Raw genomic sequence first — 24,763 nt, 5'->3', positions numbered from 1 at the left:
TGACTATTTTACACCGTCAGGAGTTATTAACATAGCAAAACGTAAAAGGAGGTTTCTGAAATTCGCTAAACTTTACTTTTATTTAGAAATCATTCACGTTAAATTTAATAAGTATGACGATATGAGTAAAAAAATAAATTTGTCAAATTCAATTTGATGGTATATCATATTTTTGTAAATTAAATTAAGTTTATTTTGTACATCTCTAAAATTTGAAGAAGAAAAAAAAAGAAAAGACAACCAATGAATCCACCCATGTCATACATACTTGGTAGAAAATAATTAGAGTCTAAATTGCCTTATAATACTATTTTCTTATCCATATTTAAATATTAAAAATAAAAATAATTAAGAATCTTACCTGTCATAAGCATTAAAACTTCGAGACGGTGACTAGTGGATATTAATTAATATCTTCTAATTAACAAGCAACTTTCACATATAGCAAACATAAAAATTATATTTGTATGCTATAATTATAGTTTACATAATTGTGCTCCATAACAAACATAAATATGTATATTTCGCTACGCATATACAAAAGAAAGTAATTGTATAATCTGTTTCGGTATACATATACAAAAGATCAATTGTATAATATGTGTTTGTATAAAGTGAGAAAGAGAAAAAGACAAAAGAAAACTGGACAAAGGAAGATCGTATTTGTATAATCATAAGTGTATAGGACGAAAATATATGCATTTATATTTGTATATAGAATTTTCTCTAGCTTTATACAAACACAAACGCAATGTATACATTTGTGTTTGTATAAAGTGAGAGAGGCGAATGAGAGTGGCGAGCGAGATTTGGGAGAATGACGAGTGAGATCTGAGAGAGTGGCGAGCGAGATCTGGGAGAGGGGAACGAAAATATAAGTATATATAGTCTCTCGCTTTATACAAACACAAACACATTTTATATATTTGTGTTTGTATAAAAGCGAGAGAAGCGAGGGAGACTGCCCATCGAGAACGAGAGTGGTGAGCGAGATTCACCAGGAGAGAGGCGAAATAGCAACAGTTTGCTATGAGGTACAATTAAATCAAACTATGATTATATCATTTAATTTGAATTAATAGTTTGCTATTATATACAATTTTCCCTTAACTAAAGTCATTAGCATTAACGTCTGCTATTTCATTTTAACACATCAACAAATTCTGTTTTTCTAAAATAGACACTCTAAATTTAATATTTTTAATTTCAAAAATATTACGCCGCTTTAAAAATCACCTTATCTATATCACTTATTAAAATAAAAGGTCTCACATAATACATAAATAAGATCGAAGAAGTATAATGACATAAAACTCACTCCATAATATATAAAAAATTCATGCGTGCATAACAACATTACAAAAGATAGACTTTTATAGGTGTCAACAATTAATAGATATTTCTAGACTCATACTTCATAAAAGAGATGCAAAAAGACATGGAAGATAGACGCTTAAACATTTAAGTTATATTATTTTCAACAACCCTAACTTATTACTCATTCGGATGAAGTAATAGAAAAGCTTATTAAAGTAGTAGTTACAATAGAGAGAAGTAATGAAAACACTCCTAAATTTGATGACGTGAATTATTAGTTTCTTCCCTGAATTATTAACAACTTTATACCCATCTATTTGATTAATTGAACTTAAATACATTTCTGATCTTGCCACGTGGGTGAAAAACACCAAGAATTTAGGGGTGTTTCGATACTTTTCTCGGCTTTTTATTAAGAGTCTCACGCTCGTACAAGAGTTTGAGACCACTTGCTATGCTATGTGGCTGATCGGAGTGTATTTAATTTGAGTTAGCCAAATAGATGGATTCTTTTAAGACTGTCAATAATTCAAAAATGAAACTAATAATTCACGTCAAATAGTTCAGGTGTGTTTCCAATACTTCTTGTTTATAAGTATCAAAGTTCAAGGCCACTCCCTTGAAGCTTCAACTTGGTAATCTTGTCAAGTTGCTCTTCCATTTCAGGTGTCATGTGATTCTTCCAATCCCCAACAACTCCTTTTCTGAAATATGCACTATTGTGGATATAAGAGAAGATTGATCCACTCTTATTAACCTCCAAATTCTTAAGTCTCTCCAAGCTACACTTGTTCAAAACTATCTCCAAATCCTCTTCATTACCAAAAGACTTTCCAAGAAACAAGGCTATTTTTGCCACCTCTTTCTTGGGGTCTATCTTCAAGTCTTCATACTTTAAGAATAATATTTTTTGAGGCTTTTTTTTACTTTCTTCCCAATATTCAAGAACATGTTCAAAAAATGGTCCATACAGATGAACCCCTTTGCAAAAGTACTCCACAACTTCTTCTAAAGAAAAGAGATCTTCTAAACGCTTACGATTATTGAAGAAATGCCACATAGAAATTATGGTATCTTTAGGATTTCTTGTTATGTATATAATCTTGCAATTATCCGAATTTTTGATTGAGTCTGGCAAAACTCTATAAGGTAAATGAGTGTGAAATAATCTTGGAGAGGGCATGGTGTATAGATCATGAGTTGGAGTTTTTAAATAATAATTCATGGCCTCTATTGTTGGAACATGGAAATGAGGATTATCTTTAACTAAAAGGTCTTCTTCTTCCTCTTTATTACCTTGCATGATGGATACACATATGGCCTTGAGCCATGTTGAACCTGTAAGACAAACATCGGACATTAGAATGAAAATATATAAATATTGCCCTTTTGTTTTACTTATATACTATTTCTTAATATTTTAGTATTTTAGACGAAGAAAAGTTCATATGACTTGTAATAACGCATGTTGAAGTTTGTATTAGTAATTTTTATTATTTATTTAATAGTTAATTTTATGAGATAAATATTTTCATTAATGCAAATATATATTTATATTTGGGTAGGTATTTGTATTTAAATTAAAGTATTATATATGTCACAAATGTATTATCAAGTTAACAAGATCTTCTAACTTCAAAGTATATTATTTTAAAATGTTCTGAGTTTTTCTAAAAAAAAAACTCACAACAAATATGGAAATATGTGAATATATAAAATGTATTTGTTCTCTTCACATGTTCATAAGACATCTAAACAATTTAATGTGGAATACACATGCAAAACACATCTGGTTAGATAACAAAAAAAAAATACAGATCAATTATTGTCTATAAGGTAATATTAGTGGAATAAAAGGTTTGCATTAATAATAGATATATATGACGATCCACATTGAACATTCACAAAAAAATCTGCAATATTATTTTTTGCTAAGTTTATTATTCAAATCTTCGCTTAAATAAACAGTATTATTTACTATAACATATATTTTTGAAATTGTTATTCACGTGCAACGCACGTGTCAAAAAACTATTATATATATATATATATATATATATGCTATTGTGATAATATTTAACATCAGAGAAAATCAGGAACACATTTTCCTTCGTACCAAATACACAACCTTAAATATGGAACATATATATTTTTTCACAAGAAGATAAAATAGTTGATGAATTCATTAATCAAACTCAAACCAATTGATTAATAAAAACCTGTTTTTATGGAAGATACCAAGAGAACATCATTAGGTTCTGTTTTGAAGGTTGCCTTGAAGATCATGACTGCCTTTAAAATGATAAGAGTGGACCAAAACCCTTCCCACTGATAAAGTTGATCAATGTTATTCCACGAATGATAAGTTTTGGGCAGTTTCTCTATAATTCTCTCTATTTCTTCATTATTCACAATTGCTGATGATTTTTTCTCACTCATTTTATGAATGGAATTAATAAAAATAGTGGTAGTTCATTTAGTTTAATTAGCCAAATGATATGTGTGTATATATGAAGGAAGGAAGAGTCGTTTTGAAAAAAATATTTACATAATCAAATTACTTAACGTAATTAATGCGATGCAATGAGAGATCTATAACATCTTGCATTTGGTGATTCTAGCATACTCTATAATTTATAGGATAGCCAAAAAGATCATATAGTATAAATTTCTTCTTGGACTTCTTAAAGAAAGATTTGAAAAAAAATTCCATCACGAGTTAATTTATGATTTAATTAGCAATGAAAAATCAATTGAATGTAAAGTCATCCTAATTGATGTCCATTCGTAGCTCTACTAGATAGGCATAACCCAATCTATGTATTAATAATGAAATTTTGCAGTTGGATGATGGTAATATTATCCGCACATGGCGTGAATTTGAAGTAATTAAGAGCAATAAATTGTCTCCATTTCAAAGCTCATAGACATTTGATAGAAAATAATTAGTCTAAATTGCCTTATAATACTATATTCTTATCCATATTTAAATATTAAAAATAAAAATAATTAAGAATCTTACCTGTTATAAGCATTAAAAATTCGAGACGGTGACTAGTGGATATTAATTAATATCTTCGAATTAACTAAAGTCATTAGCATTGTCTGCTTATTTCATTTTACCACATCAACAAATTCATTTTTTCTAAAATAAACTTTAAATTTAATATTTTTAATTTCAAAAATATTATGCCGCTTTAAAAACCACCTTATCTATAGCACTTATTAAAATAAAAGGTTTCGCATAATACATATATTTTTCCACTAGAAGATAAAATAGTTGATGAATTCATTAATGAAACTCAAATCAATTGATTAATTAATAAAACCTGTTTTCATGGAAGATGCCAAGAGAACATCATTAGGTTTTGATTTGAAGGTTGCCTTGAAGACCATGGCTGCCTTTACAGTGGTAAGAGTGGACCAAAAACCTTCCCATTGATATAGTTGAATTTTATTCCAAAAATAATCAATTTTGGGCAGTTGCTCTATAATTCTCTCTATTTCTTCATTATTCACAATTGGTGATGATTTTTTCTCACTCATTTTAGGAATATAATTAATAAAAATAGTGGTAGTTTATATAGTTTAATTGGCCAAATGATATATGCGTCTATATATAGGGGAAGGAGGAGTGTAAAAAATATTTACATTACTTAACATAATTGTTAATGTGATGTAATAAGAGATCTATGACATCTTGCATTTAGTGATTCTAGCATACTCTATAATGTATAGGATAACCAAAAAAGATCATATAGTATAAAGTTCTTATTGGACTTTATAAAGAAAGATTTGAAAAAAAATTCCATCACGAGTTAATTAGCAATGAAAAATCGATTGAATGTAAAGTCATCCTAATTGATGTCCATTCGTAGCTCTATTAGATAGGCATAGCCCAATCTATGTATTAATAATGAAATTTTGCAGTTGGATGATGATAATATTATCCACACATGCCACTAGTAAAATGAAGTAAGAGCAATAAATTGTCTCCATTTCAAAATTCATAGACACTTATCATTTATAGCTGATTTTGCAGGGCAGGTATATATATATAGTATATTATTTTTATCGATTTTCAATGAAAGAACTTACTCCGAAAAGTCTTATCTCTGTTGACTAGTTTACATTCTAGACATTGCATAATATAAAGATAATATTCCCCTATAGACCTATCTGCCACTGCCATCTGTGCTTCACTGCCATATATAATTTCCTAAAAGCTTATTGAGCTTCTTCAGTCTTTTGCTCCTACATCGCTGGCCCAAACTCTTCGACACAATTACTTCTTTGTTCATAGCTTGGTTCAGTGTTGGGTTCATAACACATTTATTTAGAAATCATTCACATTAAATTTAATAAGTATGATGATATGAGTAAAAAAAATAAATTTGTCAAATTCAATTTGATGATATATCATATTTTTGTACATTAAATTAAGTTTACTTTGTACATCTCTAAAATTTGAAGAAGAAAAAAAAGAAAAGACAAGCTATGAATCCACCCATGTCATACATACTAGGTAGAAAATAATTTGGGTCTAAATTGCCTTATAATACTATTTTCTTATCTATATTTAAATATTAAAAATAAAAATAATTAAAAATCTTACCTGTTATAAGCATTAAAAATTCGAGACGGTGACTAGTGGATATTAATTAATATCTTCTAATTAACTAAAGTCATTATCGTTGTCTGCCTATTTCATTTTAACGCATCAACAATTTTTTTTCTTTTCCAAAATAGACCCTCTAACTTTAGTATTTTTAATTTCAAAAATATTACGCCGCTTTAAAGACCACCTCATCTATATCACTTATTAAAATAAAAGGTTTTACATAATACATAAATAAGATCGAAGAAGTATAATGACATAAAACTCAATCCATAATATATTAAAATTCCATGCGTGCATAACAACATTATTACAAAAGATAAACTTTTATAGGTGTCAACAATTAAGAGATATTTCTAGACTCATACTTCAAAAAAGAGATACAAAAAGACATGGAAGATAGATGCTTAAACATTTAATTTTATTATTTTCAACAACCCTAACATATTACTCATCCGGATGAAGTAATAGGAAAGCTTATTAAAGTAGTAATTACAGTGAAAAGTATTGAAAACATCCCTAATTTGACGACATGAATTATTATTAGTTTCGTTTCTAAATTATTAACAGCTTTATACCCATCTATTTGACTAACTGAACTTAAATACACCTCTGATCTTGCCACATGGGTAAAAAATACCAAAAATTTAGAGGTGTTTTCAACACTTCTCTCGGCTTTTTATTAAGAGTCCCACGCTCGTACAAGAGTTTGAGACCACTTGTTATGCTATGTGGCAGATCGGGGTGTACTTAAGTTGAGTTAGCCAAATAGATGAATGTTTTTAAGACCGTCAATAATTCAAGAATGATACTAATAATTCATGTCAAGTAGTTCAGATGTGTTTTCAATACTTCTTGTTTATAAATATCAAAGTTCAAGTCCACTCCCTTGAAGCTTCAACTTGGTAATCTTGTCAAGTTGCTCTTCCATTTCAGGTGTCATGTGATTCTTCCAATCCCCAACAACTCCTTTTCTGAAAAATGCATTATTGTGGACATAAGAGACAATTGATCCACTCTTATTAACCTCCAAATTCTTAAGCCTCTCCAAGCTACACTTGTTCAAAACTATCTCCAAATCCTCTTCATTACCAAAAGGCTTTCCAAGAAACAAGGCTATTTTTGCCACCTCTTTCTTGGGGTCTATCTTCAAGTCTTCGTACTTTAAGAATAATAATTTTTGAGGCTTTTTTTTACTTTCTTCCCAATATTCAAGAACATGTTCGAAAAATGGTCCATAATGATGAACCCCATTGCAAAAGTTCTCCACAACCTCTTCTAAAGGAGAGAGATCTTCTAAACGCTTACAATTATTGAGGTAATGCCACATAGAAATTAAGGTATCTTTAGGATTTCTTGTTATGTATATAATCTTGCAATTATTTGAATTTTTGATTGAATCAGGCAAAACCCTATAAGGTAAATGTGTGTGAAATAATTTTAGAGAGGGCATTGTGTATGGATCATGAGTTGGAGTTTTTAAATAATAATCCTTGGCCTCTATTGTTGGAACATAAAAATGAGGATTATCCTTAACTAAAAGGTCTTCTTCTTCCTCTTTATTACCTTGCATGATGGATACACATATGGCCTTGAGCCATGTTGAACCTGTAAGACAAACATTAGACATTAGAATGAAAATATAAAGTATTTTTTACTAGTTAATATCTTAAGAATTATATACAAGTATAAGGCACTCTAATTTTTAAATGTATACACGCAACAAAAAAATTGTAAGGAAAGACTACATAGTGTGTAGGTTAGGTTTTGATGATTAAAAAAATAACTTTCTTAACGAGAATAGGAAAATAAGTTTCATAATGGGAATCCCACACCAATTGTCTCCTCCCTACGCTCCAATATTCCACCCCCTCCCATACACACACTTCCTCCCCAACCACCATCTCCACCGCCCTATCCCTCAACACATATAAACGATGTTTTGACAATATTTAACATCAGAGAAAATTAAGAACACATTTTCCTTTGTACCAAATACACGGCCTTAAATATGGAACATATATATTTTTTCACAAGAACATGAAATGCTTGATGAGTGCATTAATCAAACTCAAATCAATTGATTAATAAAAACCTGTTTTCATGGAAGATGCCAAGAGAACATCATTAGGTTCTGATTTGAAGGTTGCCTTGAAGACCATGGCTGCCTTTATAATGGGAAGAGTGGACCAAAATCCTTCCCACTGATAAAGTTGAAAGTTATTCAACAAATTATTAGTTTTGGGCAGTTGCTCCATAATACTTTCTATTTCTTCAGTATTCACAATCGGTGATGATTTTTTCTCACTCATTTTAGGAATATAATTAATAAAAATAGTTGTAGTTCATATAGTTTAATTGGCCAAATGATATATGCGTGTGTCTATATATAAGCCAAATAAAAATATTTACACAATCAGACTACTCAAACATAATTAATGCGATGCAATGAGAAATCTATAACATCTTGCATTTAGTGATTCTAGCATACTCTATAATTTATAGGATAATCAAAAAGATCATATAGTATAAATTTCTTCTTGGACTTTGTAAAGAAAGATTTGAATTTCATCACGAGTTAATTTATGATTTAATTAGCAATGAAAAATTGATTGAATGTAAAGTCATCCTAATTGATGTCCATTCGAAGCTCTATTTTTTTAAAAAAAAAATCCACCAAAGGTGGGGATTAGGCATAGCCCAATCTATGTATTAATAATGAAATTTTGCAGTTGGATCATAATATTATCCGCATATCGCATGAGTACAGAGCAATAAATTGTCTCCATTTCAAAACTCATAGAGAGTTGGCATTTACAGCTGGTTTTGCAGGGCAGGTACAAAGTGATGAATACCATACACTTAGAAATTAACAGTAAAGAGGATACAGATGCCGTCTGTTTACATCAGCAACAACGACACCAGATCAGAGAAACTAAGCCATCCGATTCATTCCAAGCCTGTTCAAATTACATTTTTAAATGTCATCCTCTCTCCACATTCATAATACCTTGCTCCGATTAGTCTCTTAGTTCTGTTTATCTGTGCTCTGCTGCTTCATAACTTCATTTTCCACGCCTAGTAGCCCTACTGAACATGTCTTTGATATTAAGGGAGTTGGTCTCCGCTTTGATCTTTTTAGTCGGTCTTTTGCTCTTAGTAGTCTTTTCCTGCTGATTTGGAAAGATAAAAAAAGGAATGATGCACATTGCAAATGAAAAACTGCAAGTAAATAAATTAAGCAGAATCTTATATAATAGACAAGTTCATGGCTATCTGTTGTGATTTGCTTTGTGCTTTTTCTACTGTTATGTCAGCATGCTAATAGAGTGTGTGTATATATTATCATTGCCACAACAATATACTATTTCTCTATTAAAGTGTGTGCATCAACTATACATACAAATATCTTTTAAAGACCGACTTTCTGGTAAATTTGTCCTTCATCTGCCCAAGCAGGAAACAAATGGAAAAGAAGAATCTCTAACATCAAAAATGAGTACTTGATGCACATATAGGCTTCACGCCTTCACCCAAACATAAATTGCATCAAATATTACAGTAGGCTAGGCCTGGGAGAGAAACATATTGTAAACGTAAGATTCAATTTCGATCTTTCTCATGATGCATCAAGTCATGAGATTATCCTTGTTCCTGGTGCCATAGAAAATACATACTAATCACCAAGTCATGGGATTGGAACCAGTTTAATAGTGGTTGTCTTACCTGTTCGTGATTGAAGGACTCGAAACTATTATCCATTGGTGATGAATGAATTTCAGAATTTGACGCTTTTGTGTCCTCTTGCAAGTCTATGCTGCAATCATAATGATAACAATAAAATGGTTAATAAATTAGAGGAGAACTTAATGCTACCATCTTCAAAAAAATTAGAGAACTTGTAAAGAGAAGACATGGGATTTATACAACATAACCACCACCGATATAAAATGTACCGTCAGTTAGCATCAAGAGGAATACTTTAACTAGGAACATAGTCCCCTAAACAAGACCAGTCCGGTCCCTTATCGACGCCAGAAAGTCCATTCATGCCTTGTAACTCATACAACAGCATATTTGCAGGCTAGCCATAAAGCAGGTGCTTAAACATGGTAATACAGAATTTTACAATTGATTTTTAGCGTCGGAAACACACCCATCTAGGTGTCATCTTTATATATTGGTAATTTATCTTCAAATTTTTCACAAGAAAACTTATGGTATTATGAAAATAAGCTGGAGGCTTACTCATTAGATAGTTCAATGGATTATTTCAGAAGCTAAAGGTGAATTAACATTATTCATAACACAGAGTGTGTAAATAAGAGAATAGGTCCTGAAAGCTGTTTGTCTGCGTCGACTCATGTTACATTTTTGCCTTTTAAGATTTTGTGTAAAAGCATAACCTCTATCTAACGATACCTAGACAAATAACTTCAAAAACAATCAGAAAAAACTCGGCCATTTATCAGTTAAAGGAAATACCTTAATTTGCTGCAGAGGAGCTTCAACCAAGGCTCTTCCTTCAAGTACTCTCCAATTATAGATACTGTATCAGTTACTGTTTACTTCAAAAAGCATTAATTAGTATAATCTTTTAGCTTTCATATGGACATGACAGGAAACCACATATTTAAGATGATAAGCGCGCTGAATTGGCCAAACAAACTTATTTCCTGGTTCTTTAAAAACCAAGGATACATTAAAGATACTTGAAGAGTTTCTCAAACAAAGAACGATGCGAAAAATGTCTTCGAAGGGCCGCAATTGGCTATGAGAATCATAACCTTTTAAGTGTAAAAAATTTAACGAACTCATTATTCAAAAGGAGACGTACATATTTCTTTCTTATCTAGAGCAGCATAGTTCTTATCCAGTGTCAACAATGTCTTCTTTAATTGTATTACCTACAAATATCTTAAAAGTTAAAATAGAGACATGGAACATAATGAAAATTGTGTCTGAGAGACTAATCAATCTGTAAGATGGATAGACCATTGTAGACAAAGAAGACTTCACAAGATATAAACAAGACGCTACCAAAATATAAAGAACACCTCAAAATAGAAGAGATTATTAGTTCCTTTTATGTAAGACTCTGGTTGGTTTCCTTTGGCCTTTGAAAATATATGACATATCTAGTTATTTTACACCCAAGTTGCATCATTTCCATTTGAAAAAGTCCAAGTCCGAGCTAGATGATAACACATGCACTGTGGCGCTAAGCTGTTTCTCTTAGTTATTATAAGTTGCTACTCAAACCTAGTGACAGGGCAGGTAGCAAGTTATACCATAGCAAATAATCAAGTACATTTACACTACAGTGGATCAGAGTGGCAGCCAGATCATGTGGAAGAAAATTTCTTATATAACTATGTGGACTACGTCATACTTATCATTGGCCCATCTTCAGAACTCAATGTAGACATAACTAACGGGAGATCCATCTACAAGCTAAACTATTACAGGCCATTAACTGGAACAAGTTATAAGTGGATTTTCATACTTTTTACAGATTGGGAAGATCAGATACTGGAGAGTCAATCACAATAACTATTGAACTTCTAATTTCCAAAAAGCTATGATTTTTACTCTGAATGCTAGAACATGATCATCACAGCACATTGTTTCAGAGCAAAAAAAACCACCCAATATATGGGCTTGTAAGGGATGAAGTCTGACCTTCAAGCATAACCACTTTAGCACCTTCTCATCATTAAGCCTGAAAAACTTTGTCATTCCTACATCTGTTGACAAAAAAAAGGTAGAGGGATGGACATCAATATTAAGCATTAATTAACTTGAATTAGACAGTCACCACCAACCCAAAAGTAAATGTTATAGTTTCAAATGTTTTATGAATTACATCATGTTAGACTTCAATACCATTTTCATATGTTTTTCTCTACACTTTATTTGCCAAACTTTAAGTCAGATACATGGATAATATATCTATTGAATACTCCATAAAATATGAGATGTCATGCCATCTAGCATAATAAGACCAAAAAAAAAACAGGAGATAGGACAATAGTATATTATCACCTTTGACATCACAAACCACTTGCATGCAGTTCTCAGCAATGGAAGAAAGATGCTGATATCCAGGATAGCCTACAACATAAATTATTTCATCCACTTGCCTAAACTTTCCTGGATCATCATTTTTCTGCATTTATCACAATAAACAAAAGAGCAATTAGAAACCAGCTCGTCAAGTGGCAGACAGTTGTCTCTTGCAAATGGTGCATTCAGCAAAGGAAACTCAACCAGCCAAAAGAGAAAGAAGATAATCTGAATCTTATGTAGTCATTCAGAAGAAAGGGAGTAATAGAGTCACCTATATTGTAGACAGTTCTTACAGTCAAATGAAAGTAGTTTACAAGCAGTTCCTTTTCTTAATAAATAATATATAAAGCAACAATACGTGTAAAATACACACTTTCAAGTATTACACTTCTCTACTATAAACTTTTTGCTAGCAGTTTGTTTATATAAGAATCTTAAGAGAGATAAATCACTCAGAAGTTAGAAATTAATACCTTCATTCTTGCTTCTTCGAAAATAGGTAACAGAACAAAAACTGGATCGACTGGAGTTGCAGTATACAAACGACCATCTGTTTTGAGAAATAAATGAGTACAGAAAAACTACCAAGAAAGCACTAACAATTCCTCTAGAAATAAAGACTAATAGCATTGACTGATTTGAAGAGTAGAAGATATAACCTATAGGCTTCTCCAGAAAGAGTACAAGAGGCAAAATATAAGCATAATGAAAGGCAAATTGAGATGTTGAAGATGTATTTAATTAAATAAAAAGTGTGCTCTCTAACCGCTTAAACTTTTAGATGAGATGGTTACACACTTATCATTCGTAAACATATAGTTTTAATTCCTGTAAACTATTACCTTTTAGAGATTGGTTCATCAAGACAAATTATGAACAACGAGGGCAACTGCAGACTTATAAGCTTTTGAAAAGGTTATTTAGACCAAGCTCAGATGAATATTTACCTTCACATACATAATCCCCAAGGAACCAAGACCCGTGAGATTGCTTGAACCAGTGAAGTTCTTGAAGAGATCCATCAACACAAAGGTAACATGTTGCATTTCCTGTCACAAAAGCAAATTTTAAAAAAATTATATCAATGCTACTGGACTATTAATACAATCATAGTGGCAAACCAGTTCCCACAAGATAGTATGGCAATCAGCAAGAGGTTAGGGTGTGGTTAGCAAAAAATGACCTATAGCAATTTCAATACATCCACAAAAAAAATATCTCAAGCCACTGCCATGAAAGCACTATAACCATAGGAAAAACAGTAAACAAATACACATAATTGAAGGCATCTAAAGCAAGCAGCTGCATGAAAAGTGCAGGGATTTACCAGATTTGGGATGTCGAAGAGATAAAAGCTGCTCTACCTTGTTCCCATCCTTAGAAGGCTCTGCAATGTCAAAGTGAAAATCTTAATATTGCATTCAAGTGAGTATAGAAGATTCTAGAGCTGTATCTAAGAGATTGACATATCATTGTTCCCATGTACCAGCAACACAGCAAGAGAGATGTCAAGATGATTTTTTTTCTTTCTTTTCTCAAGACGAGTTATTTATTTCCATAATCAAGATTCAACTATATGATAAGTGTATCAGTTTAACAACATATCTGGAAGAATCAACAAGTATTGAAATCTTCAATATCCATCTCCATCCTTGGAGATGAAGCTTACATGTAGCTACTGATCCTTAAGTAACAGTAACATACATGCTCAAGACACTCCTTTAGATTCTAAATGGTTGAAGATATTCAAAGAATTGAAATATCGCACACATAATGAACTCAATTTGCGCACCAAATTACAGGCAAAGCCGATTTCCTATGGTGTGTAATTATTCAATCCAGATACAAGAATCAAGAACCATTGTACCCAATTGAAAGTTTCTTCCTTTTTTGCTAACAAAACATAATGAAGGTCTCTAATCTCAAAAGAAAAACAGCAGCAAGAAAAAAGACAAACTCAAGCCAAGAGATACAAATGAACACTCACAAACAAAAAAGAGAACCATAATACCAAATTGAACGTTTCTTCCTTTTCTGCTAACAAAACATAATGAAGGTGTAATCAACATAAACTAGAGGACACACAAAAAAAAAAAGAAATGTTTATTAAAGGAAGTACCTTTTGCAATAAGAACACGAGCTTCATCTAGACCTTCCCACCAAGCCATGGAAACCTTTCTGACACAAGAAAAACTTCTAGGAGGAGAACTATTCTGATAATCAAATAAAATTATATAGTGAGATTAGTAAAGACACAAAGCATTAGAAACTACAAGAAGAGATAAATGGGTGTAGGGTTTTTGAAGGAAAGAATGGAACTTTACCACTGGATGGAAGAAGAAAGGAACAATTTTGCAGTATAGCGTTGAAGAAGAAGAGATTTTGCAGAAATTTGGAATTGGCGCCGAAATCAGTGGTGGCAATGTCAAGTCCATTCCTCACCCTAGTAAAGGATACCATTCTAATAAAAAGTGTTTTTTTAAAAAAAATTCTTTTTCGACATGTTAGAATGTGTTTTCTTTCATGAGTTCAGTTATTAGTAATACAGAAAAATAATTGTATGTATATTACTTATCAATTAAAAACATTACCGATATTAGTTTTAATACATTACTAATTTTCTTCATAATCAACAACCAAAGGATCCCTAGTGTTTAGAGTTGGATTTCAGGCGCGGAAGACTTCCTAATTCTCTAGTCGAATTATCACTTTCATTCGACGATACAAATAAGATAAAAGACGTAGGGAGTGGTAGAAAACCAAATAATCTTTCCATGCCTAAGTTTGCTATGCTATTTGGTACTATACATTTTCTTTTATTGGCTTTTGGATCTTCTTTCTACGAGAGATAATGAGAAGAATTCACAATTTGACCTCAACATTGAATTTGATTTTCTGATACAATAATTTCGTACAATTTAACATCGACTTTGAATTTGATCTCATGATATAATAGTTATGTACAATTTAACTTCGACAATGAATTTGATCTCATGATACAATGATTCCATATGAAACCATATGAACCTTTGATCTAACTCAATCACAAAAATGAATAATATAAAATGAGGGTCAGACATCAATGGTTGAATCTGCCTCTAACTCATGGTTATTCATGTCCATGTTACTGCATCTCAACAAAATAAAACTTAACAGAAACACACAATTAGCATTGACCACAAATATACAAGTCACTAGGTGGTGCGGTTCCAATTCCACTGTCTACAAGCTATTTGTCAGTGTCTAAAGGATTTTTTTTCAACAAGAAGAAAAGGGAACACATAAACAAGTCCCTGGACATTAAATTTGCACAGCTCTTTCAATTGATAGAAGATTATGTTGGCTTCATTCTACACTTTTTGGGTCTCTTGTCGCGGTAAATTCCCTCTTCTTTAGCAATTTAAGACGTATACACCTTAGTAAGCTCGTTCTGGCAGAATCTGGAGCAACTCACGTATCCCTTCACAAACCTGCATTCAAGTTTTTTTCATTAAATATTCATCAGTTAGTGTAATTTAATCAGGAGCATAAAAGAAAGGTCCGGTTTTATCTCTCTCACGACTTCATATTATGTGAACAATTGAAACACATACCATCTTGATCTGGGCCTTAATTGATGCAATTAGACGTGTATATTCCTCTATTTGCCTGCACATTTAATTGCAAAAGCTCTACATTTAGTTTAAGGCAAGAACCATGACTCAGAAGAATATCGTTTGAACTGTTGAACAGAGTGTTACCACTCAAAACATGGAAAAATGAAGTCACAAAACATGCGGAGAAGGTTTTTCCTCTTTCTTGAGTGTGAAAGGTTAAAAAACGCACCCATCCTTCACTTCCCTCCACCCCAGAAAAAAAACAAGAGCTGAACTAGTTGGTTCCAATACCAAGAAACTTAAAGTGAAATTAGAGAAGAAGGGGGAGCAAAATAAGCACAAACATCTAAGCTGATTAGACATTGATATTCACATGCTCATATTCGATCTTCCTATCTTTTAATCAATAGCACAGTCTGATTAAAGTTTATCCAAACTGGCAAGCAAAAACATGCTTGAGCAGAATAATTTGGAGTTGTTAGTTTAGTTATGCTGTCAGTGGATCGCAATTAAGGTGGTAGTTCAGGAGATTTTAGCTTTACCAGTACTATACAATCTCTATTAGAGTTGCCAATTTTTGCTTAAACAAGGTTTTTACCTTTTCCTTCACAGCCTGAGTTTCTTGAAAACTTTTAAGACACTGCATTGGTGCATATTCCTCCACCTAGCCAGACTCAGTCCATTGCATGGAAAATGGCGTGATGGCTATTAAAATATGCTACTAACTACATGCCTTTGACACTGGAAAATTGCACTCGAACTTTTTCATCTCCCTTTATTAAGTGCCTGACTTACCAGTAATTAGATTTATTAAACACATCCTATCTCTTCTGATTAGCAGGAAAGAGATCCCAACTCTACATCCTATTGAATGCTCCTTGAGGTGTTTGATCTACTTTTAAGATGGCCACTTTACTGAATGTTATATTTATCTTTGCACTTATTTTCCAAATCTTAAGAACAGAAGATGGATTTATCATGTGACCAACTTATCCTTTACACAATGTAAAGATTTTGAAAGGGACTTTACTTGAATTTAAGTCCTCAAATGGAAATAAGACACTACTGATAGAAGCAGAGATTAGTAATACCTAGCTAGTTTCTCCTCCCTTGCTGATATATAATTTAGAGCTTCCGACCAAGTGAACTCCACATGAAATCCAAGTCCAACATCAACAAATATGCATGTTGTATCTGGGCTGTCAGATCAACTCAAGAAGAAATATCAATATGCAGTGGATGAAAATACTGAGGTATTAGAAATCATCAAGATACAGATTTTCAATTGTAAATGAAAAAAAAAAAAAGCAAAAAGTATCAATACATGTTCAAATAAAGTAGACATCACTTAACTTTTATATATTCAATAATTTTCTACAAACATTTAAATAAAGATAAGAAAGACCTACACATCAGCTTGCAGATATACTTCAGAGCCAATATTAACCAATGTCTTCAGATTAGTTACGTTGTTCTTCTCCAAATTCTCTATATTACTTCTTAAATCAGAGCTAAAAAATGATACAGTTAAGAAAACTATGTAGACCTCACTCCAACGTCAATTTTCATATAAGTAAGTAATTAAACAATTCATCCACTCACATACCTGCAAGTGCGAACTACTACTAAAAGTCCGAAAGACTGAAAAGATGATCCAACTATATGTTGGTAATGTAACAATAAAATAACATGAAAAGGATACAAAATCTTTTGTTGTTCAAAGACCTTGTCCCTGCAGCCATAAAGTTGAAGGAAACAAGATGAAACAAAGTTAGGCCACCATAAGATTTTGTGCAGAAAATCTTATTACATCTTTTCTCATACATAGGTAACTTTAGCAATGTTGGGTGTAAATCATTCCATTACTTCCTATGCAGTAGTTTGGACGTCCCTGTTCTTCACATATATAAATGTTAAATTTACATGTATGTCATTGCGGATTTAAGCCCCAATTTGACATGAATACACTTAGTTGTTTTTTATTCCACTACACAATTGGACCATTAATACAACAACATGGCAAATAAGTTTCGAAAGAACATTCTTAAAACCACCAAAACGAGAATATTCTTGAAAAGACCTTTTAACTATAGGTCATCAAAGATCCATTCCCTTTAATAAGACAAGTGTTTAGCTGAGAAACATCTTTCTCATTCAAGGAAAGGGGTTGAACAGTGAATGAGAAAAGAAGTCCCCTAAACAAATAAATATATATGTAATAGAAAACGAATTCAGGAAAACTGAAGTGAATGATATATTTGTTAGTACCGTTCAGCAATTGCGTGAACTAGATCTGGTTTCAAACGGCGATCAATAAACTCCTCAAATCTTCTTACTTTCTCTTGTTTAATAGTGTCCATCGCAATCCTATTACAAGATAAAATCATGTTAGAAAAAACTTAACCATCATATCAAAGATAAGACTACAAGAAACTAAGACATGAGATGACTCCAGCATTCGGAGACAGTGAAGAGTCCCTGTTAGAACCCTAATTTCCACATAGATTAGAGTTTAAAGTGCCATGTCGTACGATCATAGTTTTTACGCCATTTGGCATTCTTATCATGGCCTGCTTTCACTAAGAGAGAACCTTTTCCAATTGATGATCTATCCATATAAGTATTTTTTTCGCAGGTGTTAATGCTATAATCGTCCTAAAATCTGCATAAAGAAAATGGCACGCCTTGCACAACATCAAAAAAGAGGTGATATAATAATTTATTGTATCATTTTCTACAAGTAAAGAAAGGAAATATAAAATTACCCCTTAACTTAGATAAAATGCCAACAAATGTAAAGAATGTACTTCAACAATTAATTGATTGGGAAATTATTTCAACTTTACATACTACATATAGATGGATTTGATCAAGGCAAAACTTGTGAAAAGACACTATCTCAAGAATGTAGCTTCAGATGTCATGATTATTGGTTTCTAGTAACATGTCGATTAGATTCTCTTCTTCTCTTTCTTTTACCTAGTTGGTTAGGCTAAAAGCCCTACCACACTCCACCCAATGAACCACCAAGATTAGCTTAACTTCTTTTTCTACTAAGTTTTTTCAAAAAAAAAAAATGGTATAATGCAATAGATTATGGAGGTATTGCCTAATATGAAAGGGGGGAAATGGTTAGTATTTACGAGTACAGATATACATGGGCGTAAATGATTAACTAATCTTCAGTTGTGTAATCATCGTTTCTATTTGTAAATTTTCTTTGTAATGCTACATAGTGTATACTTTGGTAAATCAAATATGGATAATTTATACTGTCACACCATCTCCTCACTACACTATATTTGCAATCCCCATGCCTTGAGAGACTTTCAAAGTAGTCGTACCTCCATTATATAAAGTATCTATCTTTCTGCTAGTACTTCACCAAAAGAGGGAAAAATTTTACTCAGCACCAATACTAGTGCTGCCTCAATAGCAATGTAATGAGAATAAGAATATTTCAGAAGAATAAGCCATTGTTACCTTGTCCAAAATTGAAGCTTCCCAGCAAAACCTGAGCTTTCTGCGATTGTCACCTTTCCACAGAGTAATTCTTTCAAATTTTTGCTTCTCATAAAGAGGAGCCCTAGGTCGTTGCAATTTGGTGTAGTGAAAAGTCGAAAATACCCTTAGACAAACATAAATTGTCTTCCTTTTGAACGATTTGTATATAAATAGGGTTTAGGGTTTAAGAGTAGTATCACTCTCTCCTGCTACTTTTGTCACAAACCAGGTAGAATCAATCAATCAAATGCTTGTCTGAATATTTTTTCCATGTGGGTTTCGTCAATAAGGTTAGCTTCTTACAGAAAATTTTTCAAGAACACTCAATATATTCGATTGAAATCAGTTTCTTCAGTAGCTCAATTAACTCCATATTTGTCGGATTCTAGGTTTGATGAACAAATTGGAAATACCCACATGAAAAATAATGAGTTAACTAACAATACTGTTGAGGTGAACTCGTATTGGGTCACTGAAATGCTTAATAGTTTAAGGGAAGAGCCTAATGATGCTTTATCATTTTTTCGTCAGTTGAAAGAAAGTGGGTTTAAACATGATATTCAGACTTATATGGCTATGATTAGGACATTTTGTTATTGGGGTATGGATATGAAGTTGGATTCTTTGTTTTTAGAGGTTATAAATTTGGGAAAGAAGGGGTTGGGGTTTGAAGTTTCTGACTTGTTTGAGGAATTGGTGGAGGGGTTGAATGCTGAGGGCCCCAATTCGTTGGTTCGGGCTTTAGATGGATTGGTTAAGGCTTATGCTAGTTTAAGGATGTTTGATGAAGCTATTGATGTTCTGTTCCAGACAAAAAGGTGTGGTTTTGGATTGAGTGTGTTGTCATGTAATTATCTCATGAATAGGCTTGTTGAGTGTGGGAAAGTAGATATGGCTGTGGCGGTTTATAAACAGTTGAAGAGGATTTCGGTGAGTCCAAATGTGTATACTTATGGAATTGTGATCAAGGCATTATGTAGAAAAGGCAATTTTGAAGAAGCAGTTGGTGTATTTGAGGAGATGGAGAAAGCCGGTGAATCTCCTAATGAGTTTACTTATTCTACTTACATTGAAGGGCTTTGCTCGTATGGTAGATCAGACTTGGGCTATGATGTATTGCGGGCGTGGAAAGGAGTAAATTTACCCCTTGATGTCTATGCCTACACTGCTGTAATTCGTGGGTTTGTTAATGAGAAGAAGCTGCACGAGGCAGAAATGGTGCTGCTTGACATGGAGGAGCAAGGAATGGTCCCTGATGCCGTTTCTTATGGGGCTGTAATTAATGGATACTGCACTACAGGGAACATTTCTAAAGCTCTGGCTTTCCATGACAAGATGGAAACAAGGGGTATCAAAAGTAATTGTGTGATTGTTAGCTTAATTCTTCAGTGCTTGTGCAAAAATGGCAAGGCATGCGATGCCGTTGATCAGTTCAGTAGTTTTAAGAAGAAAGGTATTTTTCTTGATGAGGTGGCTTATAATGGTGTAATTGATGCTTTGTGCAAACTCGGTAGGTTTGAAGAGGCTGAGAAGTTGCTTGATGAGATGAAGGATAAGAGGATGACACCTGACATCGTGCATTACACTACTTTAATAAATGGCTATTGCCTCCATGGACAAATTTTAGATGCGATGGGTTTATTTGATGAAATGAAAGAAAAAGGCTTGAAACCTGACATTATTACTTATAATGTGCTTGCTGGTGGATTTTCTAGAAATGGCCTTGTTAAAGAGGCAATTCACCTTTTGGACCATATGAAGGAACAAAAGTTGACACCAACAACTGTCACACATAATGTGATTATTGAGGGCTTATGCATTGGAGGTTATGGGGAAGAGGCTGAAATATTTTTCAATAGTTTGGAAAATAAATCCGCAGAAAATTATGCTGCCATGGTGAATGGGTATTGTGAATTAGGCAACACCAAAAATGCTTTTGAGCTTTTTGTTAGACTGTCAAAACAAGGTGTTTTAATTAAAAGGAAATCTCGTTTGAAGCTTCTAAGTAGCCTTTGTCTTGAAGGAGAGTATGGAAAAGCGTTAAAGCTGTTTGAGATAGTGTTGTCATTAGGTGATGGCATTTGCAAAATAATGTGCAGCAAACTAATAGCTTCCTTATGTAGTGCTGGAGATATGAAAAGGGCCAGGTGGGTGTTCGATAATCTGGTTTGGAGAGGATTAACACCAGACGTGGTCATTTATACTATGATGTTAAATGGTTATTGCAGGGTGAATCGCTTGCAGGAAGCCATTTATCTTTTTGATGATATGAAGAAAAGGGGCATTTCCCCTGATGTTATCACTTATACAGTTATGCTTGATGGCCATTCTAAGAATTTAAAGAGAGATCGATTGTCATCAGATACAAGGAGGAATGACAGAGTAAGAAGGGATACAGGGTCAGTTTTTTGGAGTGAAATGAATGGGATGGAATTAACTGCTGATGTCATTTGTTACACTGTTTTGATTGATAGTCATTGTAAATCGGACAACATTGATGATGCTATTCACCTTTTCACTGAAATGATTGATAGAGGTTTAGAACCTGATAGTGTGGCGTACACAGCTCTAATATGTGGCTATTGTAAGCAAGGACATGTTGAGATGGCTAAAGAACTTGTGAATGATATGTGGAGAAAGGGAATACAACCAGATAGCCATACCATTGCAGCACTACATCATGGAATCATAAAAGCCAAAAAGTTGCACCTTAGGCATAACAATAACTCAGCCCAAAATCGGAGGTATGTTCAACACGTTACATTTAGTAGAGTCGTTGTTAGTTGGTTGGTAGGCATATATGGTTTCCTTTGTTCATTTCCTGCAATATCTTCTTTACTCTTTTTGTTTTTTGTTTTGTGTTTTTTTTTGGGTATCATGCAACGGTTTAAATCCAGCAGTATGAAGCCTGGTTTTGGGCCTAACGTGGCTTGACAATTATCTGTTTTGATCTTAAGACTGCAGGTTATCTAGTGTAATTTTGGCGAGGCCCAAATTGTTGCATGGTCGGGGGTCCTTGTGCTTAAGTGGTTGTGTTTCTTCATTTTCTTTGTTGAACAATCACCAAATCATTATTTTGTGCAGGAGATGATAAATATTCATTTGAATGTGAAGAGCACATACTTTGGTAATACTGGAAAGAGAAGAGTTGGTGCTCCTGATGTAACTAGCAAGCAGTGCGGTCATCATGAGGCCTGAAAATCAGGTATGAGAATTCAACATACATCTTTGCAGATGAATTCAGATGGCCACATGGCTCTGTCTCATCTATGTTTAGTGCTCCTCCGAATGTAAGTCTTTTTTTTTTGCCATTTTGATGTTCAAAATAGAGATTAAAGACTGCACTTCTGTGATCATTCATATTGCCTGCCAACTCTGTGTTACTGTCTTCGAACATCTGTGATCTTGAATTTCCCCTTTCCTAATGCAGAAACGAGAAAGAAATTTGATAGGTATAGGGCATGTCAATACGTTCAAGATTAAGTTAATAGGTTCAACGAGGAGATAAAGAAGGGTTCAACTTGGATAAAACATGAACCTTATTATATTAACTCAGTCCTATAGTGTAATGAGCTTATGGGGTTGTGGATGCTAAATATAGAACTGAGATAACAGTAGATTCTATAAAGTCAGGGAAATATTCTTCAAAAGTCAAACCTTTAAAAGAACATATATAAATTTCTAAGTAATCACACATCTGACATCTTATGACTGATATTTTACTTGAAACAAGGTCTGCCTCTTGTTCCCAGCATGTTTTGAGGTTGTAAGTTTTGTTTTCTAATAGGGAAGATGTCCTTTGAGTTGGCTTGGATTTTTTGCTGGGATGGTGGTAGAAGATGAAATCGTCAGATTTAACAGTTAATTTATTACTTGAGTTCTATGTTGCTGGGACTCTTCAATTTTCTTACTGCCAACATGGGTGTGGGCTCCACACACGGATTTGGTCAACCTAGCTTGGGTACTTTGACTACACATATGCCTAGAAGTATATTTCAGATTGGGTATTTGGTTAGATTTTGGGTTTATGTCATACACATATTCAGAGAAAGTATTACAAGACTTTGCTAAATACGAGATAACTTATGAATTAAAAAGTATCATAAACATTCACGTAAGAATGTAGTTCTTGCATATAGTATAACATTTGAATTGAGCAACATCGAGATCATCTCAGAGCAACTCAGCCACTATGTTTGGGTCTAGAAATGTGAACTGTTGGATGTACCAAAATATTTGTCACCTGTGAATTTAGATTCATCTTCCGTGCTGTACTTTGGTAGTAAAAACTGTTGCTCAAAACTGTACGTTCCATATTCCTTCTTTTAAATGGCTTTAGTAAAGTAATATGAAATCTTTTAGCTTACTCTTCTGTTGGAGTTCCTTTCTGATTGTATTATCTGTTTGAATTCTTCAGAATGAATGCAGATGTTTGATACTGTTGATGGAAAGCAAGAAAAACAGGCGTTCCTCTATTCCACTTGATCATGGTGATTGTTCCCCTTCGTAATCATTTATATATTCATGCATTATTCTCTCTGTAAGCTTTGTTATGCTAACTGTTATGATTCAAATTAGATGTCTTGGCTTTCACAATTTGCTGGATCTCATGGGCTTGCATTAGCAGTATGTCTGTTTTCTAGTAATCCTTTTTCCTCCCCTGGGAAGATTTGTGACTTACAAATTTTGTGTTTTATGTGAACAGTTTGAAGCCTTGGCTTTTGGGAGTCACTGATATGTGTGGATGAGTACCTTCTAGTTCTGGGTTATATCAACTGTTTCTTTTTACTACATTACGTGGGAACAGTATGTAACTCTTCAGTATATATTTATTCAGTAGGCAATGGAACATATAATTCTAAGAATCCTCAAAGCAGAAATGGATTCTTGTTTTATCTAACGAAGAGTCCAGAGAAGTTTTTGCTTTTAACTAACATCGGGAGACAAGATTAGGCGCTGGGCAGTGCAGTATCTATTCCAGATACAGAGGCATCAGGGGGTGCCCGGCCACCCAACCCAGCAGAGGCCCAAGTGTTGAAGTTCCAGAGCACGAGGGAATGAACTCTCTCATTCCCAGACATCTCGTCTATGTATTGTGTCTCCCCCAATTGCTAAGAAGATAGGTGCACCGTGATACGATAAGGTCCCCCTGAATGAAAAGCCAGGGGTAGAGCCTTGGAGCCGACCCAAGCAGAGATCCAGATCTAGTAAGTCTTTGAATTAAACCAACACCAAAAGTCTACTGTTGGCACACGAATGTTATATTGTATACTACTATTATAATTTTTGTTATAGATGTTGCATTTTTAATTATTTTTTTTAGTAAGGTAGGTGGTGTATTTATGTTTTTTGTTGTATCAATATTTATGATTTGTTTTTTCTCCATCTTTTGCAGGGCATTGATGCATGGAACGTTTACATCTGCTGATCTTTCATGAATGCTAGGGCTTAGTCAGTGAATCTTACAGTTTCAGAATGCATTAAGGATGGTAGATTGAATAGTTGGATGAAATGACACAGTAAATTCTTATAGTTTAATGATGTAATTTTAACATATTTTTATTAGTCTAAAAATAGAACATTTTGATATGTTCTACCTATTTTTTTAATTGAAAGTATAGAGTACGCTTAAACAAGTTGCAGAATATCATAAGTGATA

General features: G+C 33.2%; 5 protein-coding genes across 13 annotated transcripts; 1 reads left to right on the top strand and 4 right to left on the bottom strand.

The window, feature by feature from the left end:
- Positions 1–1,879: 1,879 nt before the first annotated feature.
- LOC125868335 (cytosolic sulfotransferase 5-like) lies at positions 1,880–4,969 on the bottom strand. The gene is made up of 2 exons (XM_049548990.1): positions 4,647–4,969; positions 1,880–2,655 (listed from the first exon to the last, which is right to left on the bottom strand). The coding sequence occupies exons 1-2, from the start codon at positions 4,861–4,863 to the stop codon at positions 1,916–1,918; spliced, it is 957 nt and encodes a 318-aa protein (XP_049404947.1). The 5' UTR covers positions 4,864–4,969; the 3' UTR covers positions 1,880–1,915.
- Positions 4,970–6,649: 1,680 nt separating this feature from the next.
- On the bottom strand, positions 6,650–8,410 carry LOC125868334 (cytosolic sulfotransferase 5-like). Its single transcript, XM_049548989.1, has 2 exons — positions 8,031–8,410; positions 6,650–7,543 (listed from the first exon to the last, which is right to left on the bottom strand). Exons 1-2 carry the CDS (start codon positions 8,245–8,247, stop codon positions 6,804–6,806), a joined length of 957 nt encoding a protein of 318 aa, XP_049404946.1. The 5' UTR covers positions 8,248–8,410; the 3' UTR covers positions 6,650–6,803.
- A 282-nt stretch (positions 8,411–8,692) lies between these two features.
- On the bottom strand, positions 8,693–14,456 carry LOC125867412 (uncharacterized). Of its 2 annotated transcripts, none has more exons than XM_049547905.1 (11): positions 14,329–14,456; positions 14,124–14,217; positions 13,332–13,391; positions 12,952–13,053; positions 12,478–12,554; positions 11,981–12,104; positions 11,618–11,682; positions 10,773–10,842; positions 10,421–10,496; positions 9,662–9,752; positions 8,693–9,108 (listed from the first exon to the last, which is right to left on the bottom strand). In XM_049547905.1, exons 1-11 carry the CDS (start codon positions 14,437–14,439, stop codon positions 9,001–9,003), a joined length of 978 nt encoding a protein of 325 aa, XP_049403862.1. In that variant the 5' UTR covers positions 14,440–14,456; the 3' UTR covers positions 8,693–9,000. The 2 variants fall into 2 exon arrangements, with proteins under 2 accessions (XP_049403862.1, XP_049403863.1); XM_049547906.1 differs by having other exon boundaries at positions 8,693–9,105.
- A 537-nt stretch (positions 14,457–14,993) lies between these two features.
- LOC125868932 (uncharacterized) lies at positions 14,994–19,264 on the bottom strand (the record flags this gene model as incomplete). Its single annotated transcript, XM_049549496.1, is given in 9 exon segments — positions 14,994–15,474; positions 15,598–15,652; positions 16,692–16,799; positions 17,010–17,111; positions 17,303–17,332; positions 17,869–17,967; positions 19,084–19,179; positions 19,181–19,215; positions 19,217–19,264. Coding segments are annotated over 9 exon segments (627 nt in total), but the record flags the coding sequence as incomplete, so codon positions are not given.
- Positions 19,265–19,311: 47 nt separating this feature from the next.
- On the top strand, positions 19,312–24,673 carry LOC125866997 (pentatricopeptide repeat-containing protein At2g26790, mitochondrial). Of its 8 annotated transcripts, none has more exons than XM_049547404.1 (7): positions 19,312–21,848; positions 22,062–22,109; positions 22,189–22,309; positions 23,522–23,594; positions 23,683–23,730; positions 23,810–24,311; positions 24,500–24,673. In XM_049547404.1, exons 1-2 carry the CDS (start codon positions 19,375–19,377, stop codon positions 22,075–22,077), a joined length of 2,490 nt encoding a protein of 829 aa, XP_049403361.1. In that variant the 5' UTR covers positions 19,312–19,374; the 3' UTR covers positions 22,078–22,109; positions 22,189–22,309; positions 23,522–23,594; positions 23,683–23,730; positions 23,810–24,311; positions 24,500–24,673. The 8 variants fall into 8 exon arrangements, with proteins under 8 accessions (XP_049403361.1, XP_049403360.1, XP_049403358.1 ...); XM_049547403.1 differs by having other exon boundaries at positions 22,189–22,394; XM_049547401.1 differs by having other exon boundaries at positions 23,533–23,594; positions 24,500–24,672.
- Positions 24,674–24,763: the final 90 nt, after the last annotated feature.

This window comes from Solanum stenotomum, chromosome 6, assembly GCF_019186545.1.
Source record: "Solanum stenotomum isolate F172 chromosome 6, ASM1918654v1, whole genome shotgun sequence".
NCBI lineage: Eukaryota > Viridiplantae > Streptophyta > Magnoliopsida > Solanales > Solanaceae > Solanum > Solanum stenotomum.
This window is presented reverse-complemented; position numbering and strand designations above follow the sequence as displayed.